Source organism: Schistocerca americana, chromosome 4 (genome assembly GCF_021461395.2).
Source record: "Schistocerca americana isolate TAMUIC-IGC-003095 chromosome 4, iqSchAmer2.1, whole genome shotgun sequence".
NCBI classification, from domain to species: domain Eukaryota; kingdom Metazoa; phylum Arthropoda; class Insecta; order Orthoptera; family Acrididae; genus Schistocerca; species Schistocerca americana.
This window is the reverse complement of record NC_060122.1, coordinates 240,682,659-240,709,567: the sequence shown is the minus strand read 5'-3', so window position 1 is coordinate 240,709,567 and position 26,909 is coordinate 240,682,659. Positions and strand designations below refer to the sequence as shown.

Sequence of the window (26,909 nt, the reverse complement as noted above, 5' to 3'; positions counted from 1 at the left end):
GGCTGAATATGCAGGTGGCAACCTTCTATGAAGAAGGCATACAAAAACTTGTGCCACGTTATGACAAGAGCCTACAAAATTTCAGAAGCTCTATAATAAAGTAGTTTAACAGTTGTAGATTTTTGTACAATAAATATTTTTTCTGTAACTGTACACGTTTGTTTTATATAACCAAACAGAACTTACTTTGTGGACATACCTCGTAAATAGTGTAAGACACTATTGTCAGGCAGCTGGTTTTACAAAATGGTTACTTGTAAATGATATATGCAATCAGAATAACATAAAATGAATCATAGATAAATATTCACGGTTGTAGTTATATAGGAAAAAGACATTTGAACAGAGAAAAGTCAAGAAAACCATTAAACAAATACAGATACATATACATGCTGCCTAATGTTAAACAGATAATGAAATGCAAAATCAAAAAAAGAAAAAATTTAGGAAATCCCATCCTAGAAAATTGCGGGAATAAAATGTTTGTAGAATATATATTAAAAGAAACACAAAATATTACAACATCTAAACTGACTTCCAATTTCCATGCTCAGTGTATTGAAATAAGAAAGAAAAATATTATGTACTGACAGAAGTGCGTTATAAATAGGGAGGAAATGTTTCAGTAAATCACTAATCAAACAGCCAAAATAGATATGCCGCACTCAGTTCTCATGCAACTTTGACTGCTCTTTTTGCAGTGCCCACATCAGGCTCATGCTTTATAAGTACCATTTTTCATTACACTTGATTAAAAAATCAATCCAAAATATTCATGCTTAAAGTATCATAACATCATTAACCTTGTGTAAGTTGATAGGAAAGAAGGAACATACTAGTATTCCAAACAACTGCATATAAATCTATGGAATTTATAAGTTCTATTCATCCGTGTTTACTGACAACAGTTCGTATATTTTACAGAAGGTAACAGTAAGGCACTTCAAATTACTCTCAATAACAGAACTTAAGAAAATGTATCTGATAATTTAAATTCCCCTTTCTGCTGAAGAGTCCTACATTGTTTCTATCTGCGTATGATAACACTGGTTATTGACCTTCCTTTTCTCTCACAGCTTGTGATTTTTCTATTAGTTTCTTCAACTGTGTTTCTCCATCTTTCGGATACAAACTTAAATTGAGTGTTATGACTTTGGTAACTAAATGTTCTTTGAAGATATGCTGAAAGGAAAGAGAAAAGATACAGTTTTGCACCACAGAATGAAAATGAAAAAACTGAAATTCAGGAATGTTTGTCTTAGAAATAATCACCAAACTGTTGCCTCATCAGGAAAGAGGGAAGAAGAGGGAAAGACGAAAGGATGTGGGTTTTAAGGGAGAGGGTAAGGAGTCATTCCAATCCCGGGAGCGGAAAGACTTACCTTAGGGGGGAAAAAAGGACAGGTATACACTCGGAGACACACACACACACACATATATCCATCCGCACATACAAAGACACAAGCAGACATTTGTAAAGGCCGTTACAAATGTCTGCTTGTGTCTATGTATGTGCGGATGGATATATGTGTGTGTGTGCGTGTGTGTGTGTGTGTGTGTGTGTGTGTGTGTGTGTGTGTGTGTGTGTGCGCGTGAGTGTATACCTGTCCTTTTTTCCCCCTAAGGTAAGTCTTTCCGCTCCCGGGATTGGAATGACTCCTTACCCTCTCCCTTAAAACCCACATCCTTTCGTCTTTCCCTCTTCTTCCCTCTTTCCTGATGAGGCAACAGTTTGTTGCGAAAGCTTGAATTTCATGTGTATGTTTGTGTTTGTTTGTGTGTCTATTGACCTGCCAGCACTTTCGTTCGGTAAGTCACATCATCTGTGTTTTTAGATATATTTTTACCACATGGAATGTTTCCCTCTATCATATTCAAATAATCACCAAATATTTTTACACTATTAGCGATCAAAATTCAGCTTTATCTTAACAAGACTTAGATGTACAAAATAATGTAGGGTAGCCAGTTTACAATATTCAGAGTTGTCACATGTTTCCTCAAGTGAAATTCCCTGATATTTCCCCGATTTCCAGACAAGTTTTAGAATTTTTCCCTGACAAATTTGGGATGTCAACTGTAAGTAAAGACATATGCTGACCAAAAAAAGTAAGGACTTCTGTATTTCTCCCCCGTCTGAGCAAAAATCTTAAATACTAACATCAACATCTTTGGTAATGAACTGCTTTCAGATAAGGAAAGCAAGCCAGATGGTATATGTGTTTCATCAGGACCACTGTTGTTATTATTTCAATAAAATGAAACACATCTGATGATAAAAATATGCATTTCCTTGGAGTCACAAGATAGATTTAAAATACCTTCACTGAATTCTGAAATAACCTTGGAAAAAAGTAAACCTCTTGAAAGAAGTGTATAAACAGGGTGTATATACGGACAAGGAACAAAAATTCCCGGATTTCCCGGTTAAAAATACATTTTCTCCCAGGTGAAAACATACTTTTTCCCTGTTAACTGACAGTATATTTTCCCTCGGAACTGTATAACTTATCATACCTTTGAATGGTTATGGTTTTATACAAGGGCGTAGAATTTCCCGGCACTTTAGAAAACGAAACTCAGGGAAAAAGACACGTTTTGGAAAGAGGTACGCTGCACATTTTTGTATTATGAAAGTATAAATTCGAATTCCACCGAACACTACGTTTTACTTTCGAAAGCATTGAAATAAAGATTGCGATGCGCTTTTGTAAGCCAGTCATAGCTCATGCCACGTGATCCTGCCAGCCGATAACAGTGGATATTCAGAGCTTAGGACATGTGATGTAGTCAGCCAATAGCAACATCACTGTTAAGTAGTGCGAACACACAAACAGGAAATGTTAATGGTTTACGCTAATATACATAGTTGCTACAAGAAAAGCAAAGCTTTCACATATAATATTGGTTTCTACGGTTAATACACTGCAAGAGAAGCTTAGCTTTCACATACAATGTTGGTCTTTTATGCGTGTATTACACTTTAAGATATATCACACAAATGCACCAGTAAAATTTCAATAACTACCTAAATGTCTGATCTTCTGGGCTCGAAATTCGTGTAAATGGCTAGTCATCAAGGAGTTGATTTTTAAATCAGAGTCATATGCTCTCTGATTTAAGAAATTCATCGTATATTCTCACTCATAGTTCAACTTGCACAAAAGGAAATTTACTTTGAAAGTAACGCTTTTCAAACAATCATTCGCACTATTTTCCTGCAACCTGTTAGAAATAGGTTCGTTTCAGCAGTTGCCAGAGTGTGCCAGGTAACAGGCGCCACCAAGCTTGCGCAGCTATGATGACATTGGAGGCCCGTATGTTCGTAAGTGTTAAACATTAAAAAATCTTACATTATGTCATAAAAGAAACAAGACATCAGAGGATACTCCAAGAGCATCGGAATTTTGTGACCCATACTGAAATGTGCACATTTAAAGTGCACATTTGTATGTCAAGATTCCCAGTGCAGTATGCCTCGAACTGATAGTAAGCTTTTCAGTGATGTTTTCAAGATCTAAATCTTCTTGGAGTACCAGTACTGTATTATGTTTGGTGCTTTATTATGGCATATATATACATGCTAGAAGATGAAAACGTGCACTTGAAATGCAGCAAACAGTTGAAACTAGCCAACAGTGTGGAATTAAACACTTCGTTTCAAATATATTGACTGCCTCAGCAGAAAAGATTAATAAAAGAAAATTTCTTTCAAATTGACAAAAATTACTTCACTGTTCTGCAAAGGAATTAATTCTTGACTGTCAGAAGTATGGAAATAAAATAAAAACTGAAACTAATAACATAGTTTAGCCTTCCGTAATTACGTGAACGTACTTTAATTCACTTGATAGCTCCCAGCCACAGAAAACCGTTTTGTTTTCATTTGACATGAGAGCCGTAAACAAAGAGAGAACAGCGAAACCACTAAATGTAAACACGGGTCACGTGAAGATTACCCACTTCCCCACTTTGTCAGACTGCTCTGCGCATCAGCCCCGGATCTACGATATTTCCGAGCCGGGGCAATACTAAATAGTGGCGACCCCCCCCCCCCCCCCAATCACTATGTACGCATTCACAAATCAACTTATGAGTCATTAAGAAATCAACTTAGAATGTGTTCGAAAATCGACAGGGATGTGTTTCAAAGTCATATGAATAATCGATAGACCAACGTGCAGTGGATGCTAGGCGCTTTGCAAAACATTTTTCCTGGTAGCATCTAGCTGCTTGCTGCGACTGCTTTCACAGCCAACGGCCACAATTCTGTAGCCAGAAGCGGGAGGAGGTACTACTCAACTGTGCATGCGCATGATCCCACTCGTAACTGTTAAAACGAATCTAATGTAAACAGTTGTGAGGTCACGCACATCGGAAAGAAATTTGTTGTTACGAAGCATTGCAGAGTCTTCCTTAAGCCTTGAGACATTTTGCTGTTGGCAGACGCTTGTATGAGCACTGTTTTCTTGTTGTATATGGCGCATTTTCTTTGCAATTTAAGTTTTATTTTCGTTTTTCCTCTTGTTCATGTTTTACTGCTGCATTATCATTCTGCAGTAGCGGGATACAGTAATACTCTTTATTAGAGTATCAGTTTTTAGCAGTCAAAATTACAAAAATTTTAACTGAAAACAAAAACAATGAAAAATTCCCGGAATTCTAAAAAATTCCTGGGTTTTTCCTGGTTTTCTCCTGGACGAAAAAATTCCTGGGATTTTCCCAGATCTCCCGGGTCGTATAAACACTGATAAAGCAGGAAAGAGTTGTAAACCAACACTATAAGTGACCGCCAATAAAATGTTTTCTTTCCAGAAATATATGAGTATATGGTGTACAAACAGCCAGCACTGCCATAATTTTCTTCTTGTTATTGTCCATACTTTCTAATATATAAAGTACTTTCTAATTGCCAAAATGTACTACAAGAAATAAAATATCTATAAAATGCCACACTGTACAATGTACTTGCGGTGAGACAGTTGCAACTACTGAAATCCATTGCCCATGGTCTCTGGCCTGCTGAGGGGTCCAAGAATAAATGACGAAAATCCACCATATTAAGCCACACACAAACAGATCAGGTCTAAGGGCAGATCGGTGAGATTAGATGCGATGGGTAGGGCCTGCACATTAGTGCACGATGGGCTTCAGATCTGCAGCCCTGATCCATTAGAGGTACCTGCAGAAATGGCTTGCATTTTGGTCCATCACAGGAATCCACACGTGTGGCCAGCTATTCATGTGTCACAGACTGTATGTTGATGAAATGAGACCTTGGTGATCAATCCATACAACAGACAACTTGCGCAAACACTTGAAAATCAATATTAATGAGAGTAGGTAGCAACTCTCCTTAAAGATGATCTCTGAGCCACAGACAGGCACGTAAAAATAGACAAACACACAAACATGACCGCTGTCTCCAGCCGCTGTGTCAACAATCTCTGAAAAATCAGATCCAAACAAAGCACTCCTCATGCCTTCCTGCATCTCGTTGGCAGCTGCTAAGATAATGGCAAGAAGTGGTGGCAGCACTGACTGAAAGCTGAGGGGAGTGGTAGGAAAGGGAAAAGTAGTAAGAATGATGGACTGGTGAAGCGTGCATGTTCTCAGCTGCGTCCAGCCAGCGACAATGCAAGACCTCTCAGTAAACAAACCATTTCATCTACTAAGACAAAAACGAGATTTTTTCCAGTGTTTCTTTTTTTCAAATTTCCCTGATTTCTCTGACATGTTTCAAATTCCCTGATATTCTCTGATTTCCCTGACTTCCAGAACGTGTTGCATCCTTATCACTGATTTAATGTCATCATGAGAAACATATTATGATCAAATTGTGTCATATATTTTGTGATAATGACGTAATACCATGATCACATTAACATTTAAACACACAATAATATTTATTAAAATAGGTTTTTATGCTTATTTAATACCATACTGTATTTTACCAACTATAAGATGCACTTTTTTCTTTGAAAAATTGCCTCCAACATTCAGGTGCATCTTATATGTGAAATTAATATAAATATGTAAAGTGTTTGATTTAACCCTCCGACAGTCGCGCATGTATCTGTGAGATACATGACCTACTTTTTCTCTAATATTACCGCAATGAACAGTGGTAACGGTTTGCTGGCCCACGACATCTTGTGTCATACCTATCTTATTGCTTCACAGGAATTTCAGTCTTATCCCGATACTGACAAGGTCATCCATGAGTCAGGTGTGGGAACGTGTACTGCCTGTATCTCTCAGATACAGCGCGCCTACTCGGGTAACGCTTTGTCGCCGCTAATGACTGCAGCTGTTGCATTGTTTGCAGCATACGCAAGTTGGCAGTTGCATTGTTGCCTTCTAAATGAAGCAACGTCTCGTTGTAGCTACATGTACTCTCTTTCAAAATGAGTAAACGATATGATCTAGAAAATCCTAAGGATTTGGAAGAAGTTCATCGCCTTCTTCTCGACGACGAGGTATCCACTGAAGATAAAGACGATCTTGCAGAAACTGATTCAGAAACCGAAGATATACTCGAAACGCGATCTGTAGACTCAGACACAGATCATGAATTTGATGAAGAGGAAAATAATGAAGCGCAGGAAACTGATGAACATTACTATTTTGGTGAGCAGAAAAGACAATAAATACGCTTTCAGATGTAATAATAACAATATCCAATAATGGTGTAATGTACTTATTTTTTTATTTTTGGTAAGGATGGAACTAAATGGAGGAAAGTGCCTTGGAAAGCAACACAGACATGGCCTCATAATATACTAACCAAACTGCCTGGGGTAGTTGGAGACGCAACGAAAATGGTAACTGAAATTGACTGCTGGAGCCTATTCATCAGTAATGATATCCTAGATCTAATTGTGGTCAACACTAACAGGCATATAGCTGATCTAAAAGGAAACTTTGCTCGCGAGAGTGACTGCAAGGACACAGACGCAATCGAAATAAAAGCCTTTCTTGGCTTGTTATACATTGCTGGTGTGTTCTGTGGTGGGTGACAGAATGTTCATGACTTCTGGACAGCAGATGACCTCAGTCTGAATATTTTTAGAATGACCATGTCCGAAAAACGTTTCCTGTTCCTAATAAGATGCATTCGTTTTGATAATGGAGCCACAAGACAAGAACGGCGCAAGACAGACAAATTAGCAGCCGTGAGGGAAATGTTCACCATGTGTTTGAATAACTGCGAGACACATTACTCCCTCGGTCAGAACGTCACAGTTGATGAGCAGCTACCAGCATTTCGAGTCCGGTGTGGATTTCGCCAGTTCATACCATCCAAACCATCTAAATATGGCATCAAAATTTTCTGCCTATGTGATGCCAAGCTTTATTATACTTACAACATGGAAATATATTGTGGATTACAACCAGAAGGACCCTTTCAGAATAACAACTCTGCCAAAGAAGTAGTTCTGAGATTTGCCGAACCAATATATGGGACGGGTAGAAACATTACAGCAGATAACTGGTTCACTAGTTTGGAGTTAGTAAGAGAAATGCATAAAAGGAGACTGTCGTTTGTAGGCACAATTAGAAAAAAACTAGAAGGAACTGCCATCGAAATTCGTAGCACCTAAACGTAGACAGCAATATGATAGCGTATTTGGCTACAGCAAGAATGAAACCCTTGTGTCGTATGTCCCGAAAAAAGGGAAAACTGTAGTCCTCCTTTCGAGTATGCATGTATCGTCAAGTGAGGTTTCGGAGGGTTTAGAGAAAAACCCAGCAATTATTCTACGCTATAATGGCACCAAATCTGGAGTTGGTGTAGTTGACAAACTCTGTGCAACCTACAATGTAGCTAGGTCAACAAGAAGATGGCCTATGGTGATTTTTTTCCACCTGTTGAACATTGCAGGCATTGACTCAAGAATAATTTTCTTGGGCAACAAGAATAAATACTCAAATCGGCGCGAGTACCTAAAAACGTTGGCTCTGACTCTACTGCAAGATCATCTCAAAAGAAGACCTCTTATTATGACTCTACCTGATGATATAAAGTCAATGCTAGTAAAGTATGGCTCTGACTCTACTGCAAGATCATCTCAAAAGAAGAGCTCTTATTATGACTCTACCTGATGATATAAAGTCAATGCTAGTAAAGTATGGCTCTGACTCTACTGCAAGATCATCTCAAAAGAAGAGCTCTTATTATGACTCTACCTGATGATATAAAGTCAATGCTAGTGATGTACAAACCTAAAGGAAAAGAGCAAGAAAACTCTGAACAATCCTTGGAATCAGAAAACAAGAAAAGAAAAAGGTGCCAGTCATGCTATAGGGAGACAAAAAAGACTTGTCTCAGCAAGTATACATGCGAAAAATGCGGTACACATCTTTGTTTGCAAAAGCGCACAAAAATAATTTGTGAACAATGTCTTTCTGTAGAGGGCAATCAGTAAAAAGAGACATGCTTTGATTAGTTCAATAATTTATTTGTATCTATAATAAAATCAGTTTTTAAAAGAATTTCATGTACTTCTCCATTACAAAATGTCAAATATTTCTGTTAATTTGAAAGTGTAATGAGCGTGATGTTCACTTCAGTATTTGTAAAATCTGTAACAATAAAGGTAACTGCAATTTAAAACAAAAACAAAAGAAAAAGAACCTGTAAACAAACAAAAAACCACAAAAATCGTCGCATGTATCCACGAGATACATCGCGACTAGTGGCGTCATGAAAGTTGACGCGCCTGCTGGAGGGTTAAAACCCTGTGCCAGTCTTAAAAATGGCCACATATTCAATGCCACAGGAAACCTAACACTATCTGGCAACACTGGATTCAACTGCGGACAGCAGTGTATCGATGCAACAAAACTGAGTTGCAGAGATTCACAAGCTTACTAACAGTCTCCCTCCCACCCCACTATCACAAACCCAGAACACTGTCTTGCCTATGATGCATCATTACAGTCTACAGTGCCAGTGAAATTGAATTGAATATGGTTTGCGTTATCAGTAACAGTACTATATTTTTGTAAGTAGTTAAGTTTCGTAATGTAAAAAAATAAAACATATTCATATTGTGATGGCTATGAATTGAAAGTAATAGTGTATGCATAAGAACATGGAAACAAAGCAGCATTTCAGTCCTCCACCAACAGAAAAAACCATTCGCAATTGGCAGGATGGTAAAGATGAACTGGGGGGGGGAGTCTTAAATGTGCAAATAGAGGACTGAATGCAATATAGCCACAACTAGATGACATACTGAAATGGATTCAAGGACACCATCAAAATGGCACTAGAATTAATTAAAAAATAATGGAAATACATGATCAAGTTAACAGTAGAGTGGACTTTACGGGTGGAGTTGGTTGGTGCTACAGGTTTATGAAGCATCATGGACTTAGCATGCAAACCAAAACCAAAATATCTCAGAATATGCTACAGAGTATGAAGAGAAAATATTATCTTTCTATCACTTTATCATTCAACATTGGGGGAAGTGTGGAACTAAGCCACATACCAAATGTGTACAAAACTCCTATGACATTTGATGTGCCAAACAGCACAACTGATGCCACGAAAGGTGCTCTAAACTGTAACTATAAAAGCAAGTGGACATGAAAAAATGCACTACACTTTCGTCCTTTCAAGTTGTGCTGATGGTACGAAACTGAACCCAATGATCATTTGCAAGCACAAAACAATGCCAAATCCTTCTGAAACACTGCTGGGTGTTGTTGTTCACGTACATGACAAGGGTTGGATGGCTGGGGCTGGTATGGAATTTTGGACTAACACAGTGTGTGTGAGAGAAAACAAGGTGCTTTATTGAAGAAGATTCTCTTCTGGTGTTAGATCAGTTTAGTGCTCATTTGAAAAATTCTGTGAAAGAGAAATTGAGACAGGGAAATGCAGAGCTTGCTGTTATTCCAGGAAGACTCACTTCACAACTGCAGCTTCTTGATGTCTCGATAAATAAACCATTTAAAGTTTATATGACAGAGAAATGGAACAAAGGGATGTTGGATAAAACCCAACATGAATTCACACCATGTAGAGCTTTAAAATGACCTACAGTCAAACAAGTGTGTCAGTGGATAAAACAGTTGTGGTCTAGAGTGAGAAAAGACATTACTGTTAAATCTTTCAAGAAGTATGGCATATGTAATGCTCTTGATGGCAGGGAAGACCATCTTATATACGAAGAGGACAATGATGATGAAGAAGAGGAAGAAGGAGAAGAAAATTCAGATGATGATTTTCAGGGATTTTGAAGGTCAGTTTGGTATTATAAACTACGATTTTTTTTTAGTCTGGCTTTGCAAATATGATATTTGTTTGCATTGCAGTATATCTTAAGAAAGAATCGCTCCCGTGAAAGTAAGCTTGCACTTTTCTTGCATGGTATACCGCAAACCACGGATGAAGGACAACAGGGAAATACTCCATAATTCTAGATTTCCGGAAAGCATTCGACACAGTGCCACACTGCAAGCTGCTAATGAGGACGGAACAGGTTTTCACATATGTGAGTGGCTCTACGGCTTTTTAAGTAACAGAACCCAATACATTATCCTGGATGTCAAATGTTCATCAGAGACAAGTGTATCATTGGGTGCCCCAGGGAAGTGTGGTAGATTCCCTCTTACTTTCCAAATACATAAATAATTTCTTTGATAGGGTGAGCAGTAAGCTGCAATGTTTCTAAGGGAAATGTCACAGAGTGACTAGCAGGTTTCACAATGACCTGGACAAAATTTCCATTTGGTGTGATGAATGGCAGCTTGCTCTAAATGTAGAAAAACGTATGTTAATGAAGATGAGTAGGGAGAATGTTCTGTAATATTCAAATATAGTATTAGTAGTGTGCTGCTTAGCACAGTCACATCAATTAAATATCTAAGTGTAATATTACACAGCAATATGAAGTGGAATGATCATGTAAGATCGATTATAGGCAAGTCAAATGGTCAACTTTAGTTATTGGGAGAATTCTAACAAAATGCAGCTCATCCACAAAGCAGACCATGTACAGAACACTAGTGTGAACCACTGACTACCACGAAGTTGGACTGAAGGAAGACATTGAGGCAATTAAGAGGCTAACAGCTACATTTGTTACCAATTTGTTTCAGTCAACACATGAATAACAGGGGAAAAGCTCTTTGAGCTCAAATGGGAATCTCTTGATTGAAGAACACATTCTTTATGCAAAACACTATTGAGAAAGTTTAGAGAGTTGGTATTTGTGTCAGATTGCAGAGTGATTTTACTGTCACCAATGCACATCTTGCATAGGGACAATGGAGACAAGATAAGAGGCATCAGGGCTCCTATGGAACCAAATAGACAGTTCTTTTTCCTTTGCTCCATTTGCAAGTCAAACAGGAAAATGAATAACTAGTAATGGCACAAGGTATCCTCCACAATGCACCCTGTGGTGGCTTATGGAGTGTGTACGTACATGTAGAATTTTCCTTTTAATTCAAGTTTCAAATGATATGGAGCACAAACACAGAACACTGAGTGACAATATAAAGAATAATGCAAAGTTAACAAAGTTTACAAAGTTTTGGCTACCCCTATTCTAATATAAGGAAAAGAATCATGGACATTGATTAAGAAAGACAGAAGAAAAATACCATCAGCTGAAATCAAATTTTTAAGGAAACTCAAATGATTTACACTCTGAGATCAAATACAAACAAATAGTATAAAACAAAACTTAATATATAATGACAAATGAAAAAAGAACAAGGCTGCATAAAATGGAAACAACACATCAACAACCCAGGACACAAACTAATGAAAACAAGGAATCAGTTATAAAACAACAGGAAAGCAAGATGTAGGATGGCCAAGCAACAGACAGCTTCTGCGAAGCTTTTTAAGCCTACTCCGTGAAGTGAAACAGAAGACAACTGTCTTACTTTTCACGTATAATCAGCCTCTACTTTCCTCTTTACCAGAAGAGGATGCAGATGTTTATTCTAATAGCCTAAGATACTACACAATCTTTTTGTCTGGCTACTTACTTTATTGTGAGAGAGCATGCAGTTAACGCACGACTTCCTTCAACCTATAACACCACTGAATTTTTGCTGCACATATTGCATTTTTATGTATATGTCAACCGTAACATTAGACTGTTAGGCTATTACATTAACCAGAAATAGGCTGCAAAACTTACATTTGGGCACACTCCCACAATAACATCACACTCAGCAGCAATCTTTTTATTCAGAGTGATTACTGTAATCTGCATTGAATCTTTGTGGCTGTTTACATATCTCACAAGTCTGTCAATATTATTTGCATCAAGTGCATCATCCACTTCATCAAATATCAGCAATGGTGACGGTAAGAAGCTGTAAATGAAATAAAGTATTTTGATTAGTTAATAATTAAAACATTATTCCAGGCCCGTGGAATACACACAAACAGTATGACCATAAATTTAAAGTAATTGGTGTTCTTTGAAACAGCCAAACATGTGTATGTTAAATGGTTATCGTATCAGGGTTGGTTGGCTCAGAAACCTGAGATTTTACCATTTGATTCACCAAGGAAACAGAATGGCCCCACCGACTCCAGTAAGAGGGAACTAACAAAATTTTAAGAGATATAATATTGAGTAAAAATTTGGATAATTATATTGCTTTGCTCTGTCACTGCAAGTAAAAAAAAAAAAAAAAAAAAAAAAAAAAAAAAAAAAAAAAAAAAAAAAAAAAAAAAAAAAAAAAAAAATTAAATGTGCTACATAATATATTTTTTGTAGCACAATTTTGGCTCTGTACTCATTTCTCCCATCGTAAATAATATTCAGAATGAGAATTACTCGTCATGTGGTAATGTATCAATGAAAATAATCAATGTTTAGAACAAAATATTGTGGTACAGGAAACGGTGGGAGTGGAAAGGGCTATGACCTGCTGCCGCCTGGGCAGAGGTCTGGTTTCCTGATGGAGTGAGCCTGGGCTGGCCCGCTGCACCAAGCCTGGAAGGAGGACGTAGTGCAGGAAACTCGTACTGCGATGGAGACCTGAACTCATGACTGCTGGTGGCAGCTCCACATGGCCCGTCGTCTGGTCTAGCCCTCACATCCTGGCAGAATTGCTGAGCTGCAAATGAAATTGCTATCAAAATGACAGCTATTTACACATGCCAACGTGCCACTTTTAGTCACATTCTCAGCAAAGCCACTAGAACACGGAGAAGTAGTCCCCTCGCCTGCACTGTACTTTACCCACTGTGCAAGCAGGTTTCACCAAGTGAGCCTGGCTCATCTCACAATTAGTCAACAGCTCTGCTACTACAATTGGAATGCCTGCATCCTGTACTCACTGGCGGCCAGTGGCTGATGCAATATTTCATCGTACATCCCCACAGATTTGCCCATAACATGGTAGTGGCAGTAAACTAGCCCACTACACAGAAAGACCCAGCCACCCTAGTTTTCATTTAAGACCGATCTGCAACAGCATATCACATTTGCAGAACATGTTTGTACCACAAAAGTGTCTGGCTGCTTAACACACAGGGTTCTGAGACTGCATTTAACCTATACACCTTACTTAGTAGACTTATCTTAAGCTACTCAGTTGCCCACTTAATAGTGCATTATTCTCTTATTTTCTTTGGAACACTGCATTGTGTTTGTATCCTTTTACATCCTGTCAGTCATGTTCTCTTGGCAATTCTCTTTACATAAGCTCATGGCTCGTTCCGTGGCCTCATATCCTTTTAAACTCGTTGTCAACACTCACACTACAATATTCCATATTCATTTGCTTTCATGCCCTTTGGATCCAGTCTACAGAGCTGCAGTATGCTGATGACAATGCCTCTCCAGCTCATTCACCTGCAGAGTTGCAGCTGTCAGTTGATTCCTTCAGCAGGGCGTACGAACGATTTGGTCTCTCCATCAATATTTCAAAGACAAAGGTGATGGCGCAGCCAACTCCTGGCTCCTCCGTTCCTGACTTCAGCATATCCATCTATGATACTCCTGGAACAAGTGGACCATTTCCTCTACCTGGGAAGCATACTGTCATCCAACTGCTCATCTGGAAAAGATGTGGAGAATAGAGTACATGCTGCACATGTAGCATTTGGTCGTCTTACAAAGCGTGTCTTCCTGAATAAAGACCTAACACTGTACACCAAACTGATGGTGTACAAAGCTGTAGTCATTTCCACCCTGCTATATGGTTGCGAAACCTGGACGTTATATCGCTGCGATCTGAAGAAACTAGAACGCTTCAACCAACAGAAGCTAAGATATATCATGAACCTGAAATGGGATGACTTCATATCCAACACGGCTGTTCTAGAGAAAGCAAAAATGCATAGCATGGAAGCTCTTATCATTGGGCATCAACTCAGATGGGTCGGACATGTCCAGCGGATGAAAAATGACAGACTTCCACGCCAAATGCTGTACAGCGAAGTGAGCACAGGTAAAAGGCCACGAGGTGCCCCTCTCAAACGTTATAAGGATCAGTACAAGAAAAATCTGAAAAACTTGAACATCAATCCGAGTAACTGGTCCACAATAGCAGAAGACCGAAGTCGCTGGCGCTCAGTTACCTCAAATGCTCTTCAAAACTTTGAGCTGGAACGTCGAAGAATGGAGAATGACAAACGCCAGAGACGTAAACTCCTCCAGGCTCAGCCACGTCCTCCACCTTCCATCAGCTGTAATGTCTGTGGCCGCCTGTTCCACGCTAGGATTGGATTGCTAAGCCATCAACGACACTTCCACGCCTGAACCGTGACAAAGGAAATCTCAGGAGAGAAATGAAAACTCGGATACGAGTATCAGCCGACGACGACTGAAACTGTACTACAGTGGATCGAGTTGAAAAATAGCTCTCCACCTCAGATAGGCAAAGAGTGCTAGGTATCATGAAGCCAAGGTCACCCTCACTTGTGCTGCCCTTCCCTAAATTGCTTAACATGCTGCATCAACTGTTCTGCTGATATCCGCCCTTCTTGTGGGACTATTAATTGGTTCTGGGAATGGGTCAGGTCTAGTTTCAATGTGTTATTCAGAAAGATTACATTATGTATCGGGACTCCTTCTAGTGATTCACCTGGCTAGTACAACCATGACTTTGTTCATTCAACCGGGTAATTCCTCTTACCTTGGCTGCAGATAGAAGGTTGTCTCCGTTAGATCACACACTGGCCCGTTAATCAACAACCCACTATCCCTCAGCCTCTACTTGTCCTGCCTCTGTGTGCCGTCCCTGTTCATAGCAACTTTTCACCACTAACACACTGTCATATATGGGATAAATCCTGTGTAATACTGTTTGCTGAAAATATGGTTTATGTTCCACCATGTCCCTTGGACAATCTCACCCACTTGTTTTACCAACAAACAGCTGCACTGTGTGTGCATTTTCACCATTTTCAATCATCCGGGCAGATTCTGACAATGTTGTGGTTCTAACTCTGCCATCACTACATGCCTTTCTCCTCCTGCTGAAATTAACAACACAGCATCTGTCCTCAATTGTACAAATATCCCTAGGGCTCCCCATTTCACAAGATTCGGTACATTCTGCCGTCTTGTTCGATTGTCTGATGTCACAGGCCTCTGATGGTCCGAATACCATCATCAAAATTCTTCCCCACTCGTATCAATTAATTAGCTCCCCATCTCACTGGTTCCGGGTGAATGGTATAACATTTAAATTGTGCAAATATATCCAATGCTGGGAACCCAACGAGTATGTACAATTGTGCCTGGTCAGTCCTCATCTCCAATGATGCCACATGATAATAAAGAGTTATGCACTGCCTACTGGGCTCTGCAGTCAACCCCAGTTCCAATGGTAGTTCCCCCTGCACTCTTCACAATGTTGACAAGTATTTCTCTGTTGATGACAGGATGGGACTCAGCTGTTCATGCAATGTGGGATGAATAACCTCCTGTAAGCTCACAATCACCACCCGTGGCTAGTGATTGTAAGAGCCCTCTCTTAGTTACTCCTGCATCCAACATGTTTACCTGGGCTTTCATGATTACCAGTTCTCGATTAACAGTGCCCTCTGATGCCTTTGCGTACTGCCATCACCTTGCGTATCAGCTTCTGTAGTATGTGTTGTAGCATGCCACTCCACTACCAACTTACTACCCTCTGCCAATTTCCTCACCATTTCCACCGTCTTGTTCCATTCTCTGACGTCACAGGTATCTGATGGTCCAAACAACATCTTCAGAATTCTACCCCAAGCATATCAAAACCCTCTTCAATTGAGGTAGCGAATGTGGCACCACCTCCACTGCTTGCTGCATCTGTTCCCATAACTGTTCATAAGACTTACGCAACTTCTCACATTCCTCAGTAACTACTCCAAACACTCCCCTGCTTTTGGCTCATTGTTGAAACCCAGAAAACATTTCCTCCTGCCTCTTCACTTCATTCTGGGATTCCCATGCATTAAGAACTAAACTCAGTGTCAATTGGTGGCTGGTAACCACCACATCCCCTTGTATGGCACAAAGGACTCCCCCTGCCAGGTAGTGCCACCCACTCTGCTCCATGTGAAGAGGTGTAGCACTGCCATGACTAGCATCCCTTCCATCCTTGACTTTGGTGTACAGAAGCCTGAGGACAATACCTGTCATCATCTTCCCTGACCCCTCAGAAGTCTGCCGCCACTGGTCAGCACTTCCACACAAAACTAAAAGACCCCTCACTCTAACACAAATCATTAATGTATTACACTCTGACACCTCGCACTTTACTACTGACAAACACAATAAAATACCTCTGTCACTTCCTTGACCTGACCTCATTGCATATAGTACCTCATGAACGGGTCCATCCACTTTCTCATGTCTACTCCTCCGTTTCTTCCCTTTTGCGACCTTCACAGGCTCTGCTCTTAACACTCCTGGGATAGAATCCAGAGCAACATGGAATAGTCAAAAGTGTCTAACATGCACTATTGTTGATGTTGTTGGTAACTGTAGCATAACACTGACTGGTGACATAATTTGGTAAGATCGTTGGTACCACGTGTTGAATTTCGTAGTCTTACTCTTAGGCATGTAAGTGTCTGAAAACATATCCACAGCCTTAAGCCATCAGCACACGGATCGTGCTGTCAAACGTCAACGTTGAGTGTGCTGAATTTCGTAGTCTCACCCTTAGGCTTGTAAGCTTTTGAAAACATATCCACTGCCTTAAGCCATCGGCACACGGATCGTGCTGTCGAACATCAACGTTGAGTGTGCTGAGTTCAACGTGCTGCTGAACATTCAGGAATGATGCAACTTATGCATACAGTACTTGGGCCCCAACATGGTACACGCGATTACAATGCACTATAGAGCGCAGTTGCGGGAAGTTTCTAGTTCGTAAATCACACTGTTTACTAAACGGGCGCACATAAAATTCCCATGTTAGCTCTATTAAAACGCACATTTCCTCCACTGTCCACGAAAAGGTAAGTACCATGTCCAATCAATAAGGACACAAGCTTATAAAAGTTCCATTACAAACAGTGTGATACAAATGTGCAATACTTCTTCACATAAAACAAACATTATTTAATCATCCCCACATTTTAGTAAAACCCCAATGTCAATCTTACTTGATCACTGTTCCTACCCAGTAACAGAATCTTTGCAACATGTGAATTATGAAGCGGAAAAGAAAAAAGGAGCAAAATATCTTTATACAAGTAGCGCAAGCTGTCTACATCTACATCTACATTGATACTCCGCAAGCCACCCAACGGTGTGTGGCGGAGGGCACTTTACGTGCCACTGTCATTACCTCCCTTTCCTGTTCCAGTCGCGTATGGTTCGCGGGAAGAACGACTGTCTGAAAGCCTCCGTGCGCACTCTAATCTCTCTAATTTTACATTCGTGATCTCCTCGGGAGGTATAAGTAGGGGGAAGCAATATATTCGATACCTCATCCAGAAACGCACCCTCTCGAAACCTGGACAGCAAGCTACACCGCGATGCAGAGCGCCTCTCTTGCAGAGTCTGCCACTTGAGTTTATTAAACATCTCCGTAACGCTATCACGGTTACCAAATAACCCGGTGACGAAACGCGCCGCCCTTCTTTGGATCTTTTCTATCTCCTCCGTCAACCCGACCTGGTACGGATCCCACACTGATGAGCAATACTCAAGTATAGGTCGAACGAGTGTTTTGTAAGCCACCTCCTTTGTTGATGGACTACATTTTCTAAGCACTCTCCCAATGAATCTCAACCTGGTACCCGCCTTACCAACAATTAATTTTATATGATCATTCCACTTCAAATCGTTCCGTACGCATACTCCCAGATATTTTACAGAAGTAACTGCTACCAGTGTTTGTTCCGCTATCATATAATCATACAATAAAGGATCCTTCTTTCTATGTATTCGCAATACATTACATTTGTCTATGTTAAGGATCAGTTGCCACTCCCTGCACCAAGTGCCTATCCGCTGCAGATCTTCCTGTATTTCGCTACAATTTTCTAATGCAGCAACTTCTCTGTATACTACAGCATCATCCGCGAAAAGCCGCATGGAACTTCCGACACTATCTACTAAGTCATTTATATATATTGTGAAAAGCAATGGTCCCATAACACTCCCCTGTGGCACGCACTTTAACGTCTGTAGACGTCTCTCCATTGATAACAACATGCTGTGTTCTGTTTGCTAAAAACTCTTCAATCCAGCCACACAGCTGGTCTGATATTCCGTAGGCTCTTACTTTGTTTATCAGGCGACAGTGCGGAACTGTATCGAACGCCTTCCGGAAGTCAAGAAAAATAGCATCTACCTGGGAGCCTGTATCTAATATTTTCTGGGTCTCATGAACAAATAAGGCGAGTTGGGTCTCACACGATCGCTGTTTCCGGAATCCATGTTGATTCCTACATAGTAGATTCTGGGTTTCCAGAAATGACATGATACGCGAGCAAAAAACATGTTCTAAAATTCTACAAGAGATCGACGTAAGAGATATAGGTCTATAGTTTTGCGCATCTGCTCGACGACCCTTCTTGAAGACTGGGACTATCTGTGCTCGTTTCCAATCATTTGGAACCCTCCGTTCCTCTAGAGACTTGCGGTACACGGCTGTCCTGTAGATCAAGCCAATCAAACATCCAAAGAAAGGTGAACTTATATTTACATACATCAAAAATTATAGTATATACTTATATGAAACTAATAATAAAGTATCAGAACCTCGTAAAAACGCAAATGTTAGGAAAAATAAGTTGGGAAGTGGAGGGCCGCGAACCACCGCCTGAACATAGAAATTTTACAAATCACTGACACTACTCACCACGCTAATCCAACATCATGACTGGTTGCCATTCCTAGGATCTTAGACTTGCTGAAAGCTTTAATCGTAGCTATGCTACCGAAATTTAATTGTAACAAATTGTACCAAGAACAATGCATTTTGGGTGGATCCTCAGTGTATCGCTGCCTTCAAATAGCATACTCTCATAATACGCAAGTTACAATAATACTTTTGCCATGAATATGATGTTTCTCATTATTTTATTGCAATGGATCACACAGTTAACAACGGGTTTTCCAGTGATTCTCAATTTGCAGGTGCTCAGAAATGGCATATATACGTATAGGCTTGAAATGAATGCCAATATGGCGCCTCATAACTTTGTGCTGAAGGGAGATAGCGCGCATGTGATGTAGGTGGCGTTGTGCCATCTCATTGATCAATGATCAGATACACACGCAGAATATCTGACATGCTAGATATTGCTCTGCACGTTCAGAAAAGACTCCCAAACGTGCTGTTTCATGCTATGGTGTCAGAAAATTGGCATGCTCAACATTTGGATGCACGGTCCGTGTGCCGACGGCTTTACTCTAAAAGGTGTTAGCTTCCCACGAGCTTCACAGCTTCCTCTTGTCTCTTCAATGCATTATTATTTTTTTTTTTTCCTTCCACCTATCTCCATACTTCCTTCACCGTCTCACAAAATCATGGACTGACCTTCCATCCTTAACCCCTTCTTGCCTTAATCATATCAATTGATTATGGCATTTTCCTGCCATCTCATACATCATATTCTTATATTATTGTATGCTGACATGACAAATGAGATATACGTGTCCCAGTCACTATGGTGTGATTTCACATAGTAGTTGAACAATCTTCTGATCGCACAATGCACCCATTTTATCCTGGACTAGTTTTCAGTTTCTTCACATGTAACATAATTTATTTATATCAAGTCTGACATAAGACTGCTGTGTAATCATTGTCTCTTGCATGCCGAACTTAAATATCCAGTTTCTGACCTTTGCTTGTGGAACTGTAACAGCTTGCTGGTTTGGCGTAGTAATAATCTCCACATACTGAGAAATATTCCGGAGGTAAAGAAGTCCCCCATTCGGATCTCCGGGCGGGGACTACTCAAGAGGACGTCGTTATCAGGAGAAAGAAAACTGGCATTCTACGGATCGGAGCGTGGAATGTCAGATCCCTTAATCGGGCAGGTAGGTTAGAAAATTTAAAAAGGGAAATGGATAGGTTAAAGTTAGATATAGTGGGAATTAGTGAAGTTCGGTGGCAGGAGGAACAAGACTTTTGGTCAGGTGATTACAGGGTTATAAATACAAAATCAAATAAGGGTAATGCAGGAGTAGGTTTAATAAAGAATAAAAAAATAGGAGTGCGGGTTAGCTACTACAAACAGCATAGTGAACGCATTATTTTGGCCAAGATAGACACAAAGCCCAGGCATACTACAGTAGTACAAGTTTATATGCCAACTAGCTCTGCAGATGATGAAGAAATTGATGAAATGTATGACGAGATAAAAGAAATTATTCAGGTAGTGAATGGAGACGAAAATTTAATAGTCATGGGTGACTGGAATTCGTCAGTAGGAAAAGGGAGAGAAGGAAACATAGTAGGTGAATATGGATTGGGGGGATGAAATGAAAGAGGAAGCCGCCTTATAGAATTTTGCACAGAGCATAACTTAATCATAGCTAACACTTGGTTCAAGAATCATGAAAGAAGGTTGTATACCTGGAAGAATCTTGGAGATACTAAAAGGTATCAGATAGATTACATAATGGTAAGACAGAGATTTACGAACCAGGTTTTAAATTGTAAGACATTTCCAGGGGCAGATGTCGATTCTGACCACAATCTATTGGTTATGAACTGCAGATTGAAACTGAAGAAACTGCAAAAAGGTGGGAATTTAAGGAGATTGGACTTGGATAAACTAAAAGAACCAGAGGTTGTAGAGAGTTTCAGGGAGAGCATAAGGGAACAATTGACAGGAATGGGGGAAAGAAATACAGTAGAAGAAGAATGGGTAGCTCTGAGGGATGAAGTAGTGAAGGCAGCAGAGGATCAAGTAGGTAAAAAGACGAGGGCTAATAGAAATCCTTGGGTAACAGAAGAAATATTGAATTTAATTGATGAAAGGAGAAAATATAAAAATGCAGCAAATGAAGCAGGCAAAAAGGAATACAAACGTCTCAAAAATGAGATTGACAGGAAGTGCAAAATGGCTAAGCAGGGATGGCTAGAGAACAAATGTAAGGATGTAGAGGCTTGTCTCACTAGGCGTAAGATAGATACTGCCTACAGGAAAATTAAAGAGACCTTTGGAGATAAGAGAACCACTTGTATGAATATCAAGAACTCAGATGGCAACCCAGTTCTAAGCAAAGAAAGGAAGGCAGAAAGGTGGAAGGAGTATATAGAGGGTTTATACAAGGGCGATGTACTTGAGGACAATATTATGGAAATGGAAGAGGATGTAGATGAAGATGAAATGGGAGATACGATACTGCGTGAAGAGTTTGACAGAGCACTGAAAGACCTGAGTCAAAACAAGGCCCCGGGAGTAGACAACATTCCATTAGAACTACTGATGGCCTTGGGAGAGCCAGTCATGACAAAACTCTACCATCTGGTGAGCAAGATGTATGAGACAGGTGAAATACCCACAGACTTCAAGAAGAATATAATAATTCCAATCCCAAAGAAAGCAGGTGTTGACAGATGTGAAAATTACAGAACTATCAGTTTAATAAGTCACAGCTGCAAAATACTAACGCGAATTCTTTACAGACAAATGGAAATACTGGTAGAAGTGGACCTCGGGGAGGATCAGTTTGGATTCCGTAGAAATGTTGGAACACGTGAGGCAATACTAACCTTACGACTTATCTTAGAAGAAAGATTAAGAAAAGGCAAACCTACGTTTCTAGCATTTGTAGACTTAGAGAAAGCTTTTGACAACGTTAACTTGAATACTCTCTTTCAAATTCTGAAGGTGGCAGGGGTAAAATACAGGGAGCGAAAGGCTATTTACAATTTGTACAGAAACCAGATGGCAGTTATAAGAGTCGAGGGGCATGAAAGGGAAGCAGTGGTTGGGAAAGGAGTGAGACAGGGTTGTAGCCTCTCCCCGATGTTATTCAATCTGTATATTGAGCAAGCAGTAAAGGAAACAAAAGAAAAATTCGGAGTAGGTATTAAAATTCATGGAGAAGAAGTAAAAACTTTGAGGTTTGCCGATGACATTGTAATTCTGTCAGAGACAGCAAAGGATTTGGAAGAGCAGTTGAACGGAATGGACAGTGTCTTGAAAGGACCGGTTGGTAGGACATGTTTTGAGGCATCAAGGGATCACAAATTTAGCATTGGAGGGCAGCGTGGAGGGTAAAAATCGTAGAGGGAGACCAAGAGATCAATACACTAAGCAGATTCAGAAGGATGTAGGTTGCAGTAGGTACTGGGAGATGAAGAAGCTTGCACAGGATAGAGTAGCATGGAGAGCTGCATCAAACCAGTCTCCGGACTGAAGACCACAACAACAACAACAACTGAGAAACACTATTACTGTCATCACAAAATGGTTCCCTGCTGGAGCCCAGCTGAATCCTAACATATCCATCCCAATTATTTCAAGTGGCTTCTATGTTTCTGGGGTCTCTATAATGGTATCTGGTTATCACACAGGTCTGCACACCGCACGCAGTTTCTCACGTACTGATCTGTATCTCCCTTTCCACCAATATCTGTCAATCACACTTCAGTTTGTTATTTTGCACCGTTCATGACCAGACATGTTTATTCAGTACTTCCTTCTTCAACATAGTCAGCACCACTACCTGTGGCTTTACCAAGTCATTTTAATCACATATGCTAAACTACTGTAGCATTTTGTATAGCCTGCAGTCACTACCAGCATTCCGTGCTGCTTGGCATTCAGCAAGGTCATGATCCAGTACGTGCACTATTGCTACCTTTCTGCTCAAAGCATCTGCCTTATAAATTTAAGAATATTTATTCTGTAAGTTTTGCACCCTCTTTATTACATTCCCTCAGTAAATTATGGTTGTACCATATTTTTAGATCATTCTACAACTTGTCTTCACGAATTGTTAAACACTATGCCACTGCCAAATACTGTGGACAAACCATTGCTAATGGTGATCCAAATGTGTTCTTGGAAGAAGAGAACAATCTGAACAAAATTTTTGATCAGGATGTTTCAAAAATTTTCAGTAATTGTAGAAAGCTGTTAGTAAATGAAAAACGTGACGGAAGGAATAAGACAAAGATAAAACACAGATGAACTACACAGAGTACCCGAAAGAACTTGCTTCCCTTCTAACAGCCGTGTACTGCAAGTCTCTAGAGGAACGGAAGGTTCCAAATGATTGGAAAAGAGCACAGGTAGTCCCAGTTTTCAAAAAGGGTCATCGAGCAGATGCGCAAAACTATAGGCCTATATCTCTGACATCGATCTGTTGTAGAATTTTAGAACACGTTTTTTGCTCACATATCATGTCATTTCTGGATACCCAGAATTTACTCTGTAGGAATCAACATGGATTCCGGAAACAGCAATCGTGTGAGACCCAACTCGCTTTATTTGTTCATGAGACCCAGAAAATATTAGATACAGGCTCCCAGGTAGATGCTATTTTTCTTGACTTCCGGAAGGCGTTCGATACAGTTCCATACTGTCGCCTGATAAACAAAGTAAGAGCCTACAGAATATCAGACCAGCTGTGTGTCTGGATTGAAGAGTTTCTAGCAAACAGAACACAGCATGTTGTTCTCAATGGTGAGACATCTACAGATGTTAAAGTAACTTCTGGCGTGCCACAGGGGAGTGTTATGGGACAATTGCTTTTCACAATATATATAAATGACCTAGAAGATAGTGTCAGAAGTTCCATGCGGCTTTTCCCGGATGATGCTGTAGTATACAGAGAAGTTGCAGCATTAGAAAATTGCAGCGAAATGCAGGAAGATCTGCAGCGGATAGGCACTTGGTGCAGGGAGTGGCAACTGACCCTTAACATAAACTAATGTAATGTATTGTGAATACATACAAAGAAGGATCCTTTATTGTATGATTACATGATAGCGGAACAAAGACTGGTAGCAGTTACTTCTGTAAAATATCTGGGAGTAGCGTACGGAAGGATTTGAAGTGGAATGATCATATAAAATTAATTGTTGGTAAGGCAGGTGCCAAGCTGATATTCATTGGGAGAGTCCTTAGAAAATGTAATCCATCAACAAAGGAGGTGGCTTACAAAACACTTGTTCGACCTATACTTGAGTATTGCTCATCAGTGTGGGATCCGTGCCAGGTCGAGTTGACAGATGAGATAGAGAAGATCCAAAGAAGAGCGATGTGTTTCGTCACAGGGTTATTTGGTACGCATGATAGCGTTACGGAGATGTTTAGTAAACTCGAGTGGCAGACTACGCAAGAGAGGCGCTCTGCATCACGGTGTAGCTTGCTGTCCAGGTTTCGAGAGGGTGCGTTTCTGGATGAGGACGCGAATATATTGCTTCCCCCTACTTATACCTCCTGAGGAGATCACGAATGTAAAATTAGAGAGATTCGAGCGCGCAAGGAGGCTTTCTGGCAGTCGTTCTTCGAACATACGCGACTGGAACAGGAAAGGGAGGTAATGACAGTGGCACGTAAAGTGTCCTCCGCCACACACCGCTGGGTGGCTTGCGGAGTATAAATGTAGATGTAGATGTAGAACTGCCCAACTCGAGAAATGCAAGAAAAATGACAAAAAGACCAAATGACAATCGGGGAAACCATATATTTCTTCCCAAGGCAAACATATCTCTGGACGGTCAGTTAAACCAAAGGATTGCTCAAAGTGCTTAAGGAAATGCAGCTCTAATTTCACTGAGCTGGGTGACTAAACATTCACAAACAATTTTGTAATTTACATGATACAGACAGACTAACAGCAGTCATACATCAGTTCACTCTTAGAAAAGAAATATAAGTACAGTAATAGGACTTCCTACAGACTCATCTAGGAGGAATGTCACAAAAGTGGTCAAAAGGCACAGGTCTGTCAGTCCTCCTTTCTTGTAATGCTGGATTTGACTCATTCATTTGGCATGATCACAACATAATTCCTAGAGATCAAAGAGGGCAGCACAAATTAGCTGTACCTCAATCAGATACTGTGAAAGAAATCAATACCTTTCAAAAACTCCCTTCACACACATTATGCTACGAAGGATTTTGGGAAAGTGTACTTGTCTCATGAGCTAAATCTTCAAAAAATTTACCAAATGTATGTCAAAACTTATGAAAATAATAACATCACCCCTGATATTGGATCTTTTTATTGAAACATATTTAATACAGAATTTAACCTATCCTTCCAAGTGCCTGAACATGACATGTCTGATACATGCTACAGGTTCTCTTATATGAATGCCACATAGAAAGAAATTCACTGTTCAGGCTCATGTAGATTGAAAGTGTTTAGCTTGAGAACGAAGAGACAGCTTAAAGTTGGAAGCTGTATCAGGAAAAGCCCATTTAGCCATATTTGATTTGGAGGCTATTTGCTACAGTTCAAAGACAGATGCTATGGAATTGTTCTGTCAACAAAGGCTTGCTGTGTACAACCTGTCTGTATAAAACAGTTTCAAGAGAAGCTGTGCATGCCAGACGTGGACAGCCAAACGTGGAACTGTAGAAACTGGGTCATGCTCATTTAATTTTCTAGAACCAAATACAAATGGTAACAACTGGAATTTCTTTTCCAATACTTGTGGAGAGGGAGGAAAAATTACAAACATGTCTGCTATGCTTCAATTTGCTGTTGAGCAGTTGGTATCCCTGTAATATACCACGTGGGGTATTGCAGTGGTTAGCACATGGGACACGCATTTGGGAGGATAACAGTTCAAAGCCATGTCTGGCCATCCTGATTTAGGTTTTCTGTGATATCGCTAAATCATTTACAGTAAATGTCGGGATGGTTCCCTCAAAAGGGCACAGCCGCTGCCCTTCTCCATTCTTCCCTAATCCAAGCTTGTGCTCCATCTCCAGTGACCTTGTTGTCAATGGGACATTAAAGACTCCTCCTCTTATTCCTGTAACAAACCATATATCCTTTAAGCCAGGACGCACAAACGGAGTGTGACTCAGTTCATGCCTCAATAGAGTAAAATATAAAACGTTTCACATATTTGATCCATCAGGATGGTTCTCTGCCACCAGAATGACAAATAAAAGAATACCATGGTATTGAAGTTCAGCAGAAGGATGTTCTGGACTTCCCAGAAATGAGATGCTAGAAAATTAAGAAAAGAAAAGCTGACACTGATGGAAATAACGTCAACTGGCTCAAGACAATCTGGTTTCAGAATCAAGAAGAAAACTCTACACATTTATTTAAATACAGGAACAATACTTCTGAAGAGTTTAAAATAACGGAAACATTCTGCATAGCTAAAACAAGGTTGCAAGAATATTTCTCACTTCAGCCTTTGTATTCATCTGCAGTTCCCATACCGAAAGAAAAGGTTAAGGCTCCTCTAGATCTTTGCAACATGGGTACCATACCAGAGCACTGCCATCACTTCTACAGGTCATTAATGATAAATAT

General features: G+C 40.0%; 1 protein-coding gene across 1 annotated transcript in view; it reads right to left on the bottom strand.

Annotated features, from left to right (window-relative positions):
- Positions 1–1,002: 1,002 nt before the first annotated feature.
- LOC124612315 (structural maintenance of chromosomes protein 1B-like) overlaps positions 1,003–26,909 on the bottom strand; it is a 59,896-nt gene continuing 33,989 nt past the window's right edge. Inside the window, exons 3-4 of the mRNA XM_047140439.1 lie at positions 12,171–12,348; positions 1,003–1,182 (exon numbers count right to left, since the gene is read on the bottom strand). Of these exons, the coding sequence (XP_046996395.1) occupies positions 1,051–1,182; positions 12,171–12,348 (310 nt within the window). The 3' untranslated portion in view covers positions 1,003–1,050. The remainder of the gene's footprint in view (positions 1,183–12,170; positions 12,349–26,909) is intronic.